Source organism: Merops nubicus, unplaced genomic scaffold, assembly GCF_000691845.1.
Source record: "Merops nubicus isolate BGI_N331 unplaced genomic scaffold, ASM69184v1 Scaffold37834, whole genome shotgun sequence".
NCBI classification, from domain to species: Eukaryota; Metazoa; Chordata; class Aves; order Coraciiformes; family Meropidae; genus Merops; species Merops nubicus.
Genome location: NW_008604201.1, coordinates 1 through 4,915, shown reverse-complemented (window position 1 = coordinate 4,915; position 4,915 = coordinate 1). Strand labels below are relative to the sequence as shown.

Below are 4,915 nucleotides of genomic sequence, written 5' to 3'. Positions count from 1 at the left end.
GACGCCAAGGACGAAGGCACCATCCGGGAGATCTGCCAGCGGCTCTTCAACACCCTGCAGCTGTAAGGGTCACACCTTCCTCACCCTCTTCCTCCTCACCTTCACCTTTCACCTTCTTCACCTTTCGCCTTCCTCACCCTCTTCCTCTTCACCTTCCTCACTCTCTTTCTTCTCATCCTCTTCCTTCTCACCTTTACCTTTCTCACTCTCACCTTCCTCACCCTCTTCCCCCTCACCCTCCTCTTCCTCTCTCGCAGGGACGAGGGCCGGGCCCAGGACAGCAGCCAGGTGCTGCTGGATGCCCCTATCCAGCTCTCCCAGATCACTGATGGATATGGTGAGCAGTTCCTGGGGGGACACCCCAGGCCCCACATGTCCCCCCCTCAGCTCCCGCCCTGCCCTCAGAGTGCCACTGGGGAGGATGGGCACGGGGCATTGCATGTGTCCGACCTTGGGGTTGGGGTCCCCCCTCCCCTCGCAGCTGCACCCCTCTTCCTCTGCCTGCCACCCACAGGGTGAGCCAAGGTGGAAGGAGAGGAGCCACCTTTGTTCCTCCCGTCCTGCTGCGAGGGGGAGCGGTCGTGCCTGATCCCAGGCAGCCGTTACGTCAGCACCTCGTGGAGCCTCCCTGGAGCACGTGCTCACCAACCCAACCATCTTCTTGCAGCGGACGCCAGCGTGGACCTGCTGCCGGGGCTGCTGCTGAAGAGAGGCCAGAGCTCGGTAAGCGGGGGCCGAGCTCTCATTCATAACCCAGCGAGCTCTGGTGGGAGGAACTGTCACGTGGGGCTGCAGGTGCCCTGCCCTGCTCCGGTCACCTCGCCCTCGGAGAGCTCCCGGGTCATGCAGCCGTCCTGCCTAGGGACACAGCTCCAGGGGTACTGCTCCTCCTTGTCATGGTCGCTATAATTCAGGAAACTCCTGATCTCAGTCTGGTAAAGAGGCTCAACAGGAGTTAACAACTCATTCGTTTGCCACGGCCAGTTTTGCTGTAGGTTGTTAAGGCGCTTCAGAGCGTGGTTGCTGCGGCGGCCGTGCGCCGAGTGCAGCTCCTCCGAGCTTGCCGAGCACCCCTGGCTTACCAGAGCAAAGCCTCTGACTGAGGAAGAAGGATGTCCCGGGATGACGCCTTGCCGTGCTCGATGAGAGATCACATCCTGGCCAGCGGTTAGGTGCTGGGATGTTAGCGGGGAGCTGCTGCAGGGAGGCTGTAAGGCCAGCTTTAGATCTGTCACCCTTTGAGAAACAAGCAGGAGCAGAGGAGCTTGGAAGCGGTTGCACTCCGTGACTGGAGGAAATCAGGGTATCTTTACCAGTGAAATGTGTGGCCGTTCAGGAGCAACCTGGCTCACCCTCCATGCTGAGTGTGCCAGCGTTTGGGTGCGAGTGAGGTGTCACTGTGCATCTGCAGAGCAAGGACGGCAGCAGCTGTATGGGGTTGCCTCTCTGCCAGAGCTCTCCCTTCCTGGAGTAGCATGTTGAGGACAAGAACCTCTCACTTGGAGGTTGAGACCTAACGTGATCCTGCACGTCCCAATGGGAGTCTGACGTGAATGCTGGCAGCTGTTGCTGGTTTTGGCACCGGAGTTGTTGCTGCTGGGTTCACTTTCTGGCTCTCGTGTCCACAGCTCAAAAAGGATCTTCAGAAAAATCAGAGGCAATTTAGAGAACAAGGCCTCTTCAGTTTTGGAGGATGAGTCTTACTGGGAGATTCAGGGAGCTTGGTACAGTTTACAGAGTGTCAGTCTGTAGGTACAGGGTCACAGCTCCAGTAACAAGATGCTCTTTAGCCTAACACGTAGGTCTGTAACATGCTGTGGTGGCTGCAGAGTTGCCCAGAAGTATCGTATCTGGGAGTGGTCTTGGTCAGCCACAAATATTTAACTTGATGCAGGAATAAGCTGGAGTGCTGAGCACCTGGCCAAGACCAGAGGCCAGGATAAAAGACTCGGCTCCTTCTTGCCTTCAGGGTTGATTAAATGCTTTTTGTCTCCTGTTGTGATTGATTCGCTGCATAAGCTGAGTTTGTTCCAAATGGGCTCGAGTTTAAGATGTTGGGAAGGGCAACACCTCATGGTCCAGGGTGTCATGGAGGAGGCACTGAGGTAGCAAGTTGCTGCTGTTGAAGTGACCTGGCAGACCCAGAAAACTGGGTGTATGTTAGGGTCAGCCAAGCCCTTTGCCTTACTGATGCAGATCTGTTGTGTCTGAGCAGCTGATTGAGGACTTCATTCCTGCACTGACTTCCTGGCCTGATTAGCTTCCTCAAAATGTCCTTGAATCTGTCCCAGTTCCCCTGTCCTACCTCCCTCCTGCCTTCCCTCCCTTCTTTCCAGGTGTGAGGGGTTGATTAATCTCTTTTCTCCTGGAGCCTGGGCTTTTGGGGCTTTTGCTGAAGATGCGCTCTCTTCTTTAAACTCTGTTTTATGCCCCAGGTGGTGAACGCCAAGAAACTGGAGAAGGCGGAAGCCAGGCTGAAAGCCAAGCAGGACAAGAGGATGGAGCGGGATTCCCTGAAGTCATCTGGCCCTCTGTGAGGATAGAGAGTGTCTTGAACATCCCCATCCTGTTCTGCTGAGCATGGCTGGGATCTGGCTGTAGCAGAGCTTTCCTGTTGAGCCCCCTTCTCTGTCTTCTGCCTGCCCTCAGGGTCCTTGAGGAGGCATCTGCCAGCCAAGCTGCCAGCAAGAAGGAGACTCGCATGGAGTCATCAGGCAAGAACAAGTCGTATGATGTGCGCATCGAGAACTTCGATGTGTCCTTCGGTGAGCGGTGAGTGCAGGCGGGGAGGTGGGGCAGATCCTGGCTGGGGCTGTGGACCGTGGGGGATTGAACCCGGATTGGAGAGTGGTTGTGATGTTACAGAGAGTGCGGGAAAGGTCAGAAAGCAAGGTGGGCACCTGCCCCTATTGGCTTTGGGCAGGAGAAGCCTCTTGTGGTTGCTTGGCTCCAGCATGGCTGAAGTACGCTGGGAGCAGGTTGCTGCCGGTGACCTGCCTCTCCGCAGGGCAGTCTGACCAGGTGCCTGCCTGTCCTCACACTTTAGTGTCCTGCTGGCGGGAGCAGACCTGAACCTGGCGTTTGGACGGCGCTACGGGCTGGTGGGCAGGAACGGACTGGGGAAGACCACGCTGCTGAAGATGATCGCCAGCCGGAGCCTGCGCATCCCCTCGCACATCAGCATCCTCCACGTGGAGCAGGAGGTGGCGGGGGACGAGACGCCGGCGCTGCAGAGCGTGCTGGAGTGTGACACCGCCCGTGAGAGCCTCCTGCGGGAGGAGAGGGACCTGACGGCCAAGGTTAATGGTGGCAGGTGAGGTGTTCCGCTGGCTTTATGGCCCTTCTGTGACCTCTTGAACTTGAGGTCTCATTCTGAGGTCTCTCCCTTCAAATGAAGGGTTCTGGCAGAGCTGGGCTGCATCTTGCCCACCTTAGTCCTAGCTGGGGAGATCAGCCTCCCCCCAGCACTGGTCAGTCCTCTGGTCTGGTCACGCACTCCTTTTTGTTCCCAGGGGAGAAGGGACAGAAGGTGCCAGGCTGTCAGAAATCTACGCAAAGCTGGAGGAGATTGAGGCGGACAAGGCCCCAGCAAGGTGAGAGACTGCTGTCTGTTGGCATGGTCAGAGCTGGGCAGTGGTTTGGAGCGTGGAAGGGTGACACTATGGCCCTGGGACCCAGCAGGTGGGGGACAGGGGGCTCTCCATACTGCTCTTATCTCTTCTGTCACACCCCTGCTGGGTTAGGGGTAGTTGAGCTTACCCCCAAAGCCTGAGGGATTCTTTCCAAATGACTTACACTGTTGCTGCTGCTCCTCTCAGACCTCTCCAGGTTCCTGGTGTCTGGAGAGTGTTTTTGTGAGTTGATGGTACTGACTTTTTCCCGGTCAAAGAGCTGAAATATTCTTGCAAGTCTCCTGGGACTTCATATGGCTGCTGTGCCTTGCTGGGTGCATTTCCCAGCCAAGTGCTGCTCTTGGGTGGGCAGGAAGTTTTCCTGCACTAGAATGGCTTTAAACCTCTTGGTGGCCATGGGTCCAAGACCTTAGACCGTGCTGTGCTGTTGGATGCCTTAGCTGGATTTCTGTTCTCTCCCCTTTTCCCCAGGGCATCCGTTATTCTTGCTGGGCTGGGCTTTAATGCAAAAATGCAACAACAGACAACCAAGTAAGTGTCCAAAGTCTGGGCATGGAGACAGAAATGGGTCTGGGGAGACGTTACTCCTAGCGAGCCCCCAGGTACTGCTGTGGCTGTAAGGGAGGGGAGCCCTGTGGGAGAGCGAGTCTCTGTTCCTGCCCATTTGACATGGTCTCCCTGGTGCCCTGGGGGTGCCAAGGCACCTGTCTGTGGGACCACAGATCTTGTGCTGTGCCCGAGAGCTCTGCAGGGACAAGCTGTCTGAGTGACAGCAATGCCAAGAGGGCTGCAGGGGAGCAGGGCACCTGGTGGGCAGACAAATGGGGAGCTGTCCTGTGTTAAAAAGTAACCCCCTCTCTGCAACCCCTTTTCTTCTCAGAGAGTTTTCTGGCGGCTGGAGAATGAGACTGGCCTTAGCCAGAGCCCTGTTTGCCAGGTTGGTGTCCAGGCCTTTGTGCTATGGGGTTAACCCTGCTTGCTGGTCATGCTGGAAGGTGCAGGGGTGCTGCTCGGGGAGGGGACCGTTAGAGACAGGGCAGCTCAAACGCGCTCCACGCCAACCCTCTGCTCTTTTTGCTTCTGATAGCCACATCTTTTTTATCCTAGGCCAGATCTCCTACTGCTGGATGGTAAGTCGATACCGCCGGGCCCGCCTGTGCCCTTGCTGGGGTGGGGAATGCGCTCTGGCCTTTAGCTGCCCGCTCAAAATAGCCCTGCGTGACGGGGCAGGGCTGGCAGCGCTCCCTGGCACGGCGGGCAGGTGCTGCAGGGAGCGGGCTCTG

General features: G+C 57.2%; 1 protein-coding gene across 1 annotated transcript; it reads left to right on the top strand.

Moving 5' to 3' along the window:
• Positions 1–3: 3 nt before the first annotated feature.
• Positions 4–4,762, top strand: LOC103771633 (ATP-binding cassette sub-family F member 3-like; the record flags this gene model as incomplete). The annotated part of the gene is made up of 10 exons (XM_008938933.1): positions 4–62; positions 258–337; positions 668–723; positions 2,436–2,533; positions 2,650–2,772; positions 3,047–3,313; positions 3,513–3,593; positions 4,104–4,163; positions 4,513–4,569; positions 4,740–4,762. Coding segments are annotated over 10 exons (904 nt in total), but the record flags the coding sequence as incomplete, so codon positions are not given.
• Positions 4,763–4,915: the final 153 nt, after the last annotated feature.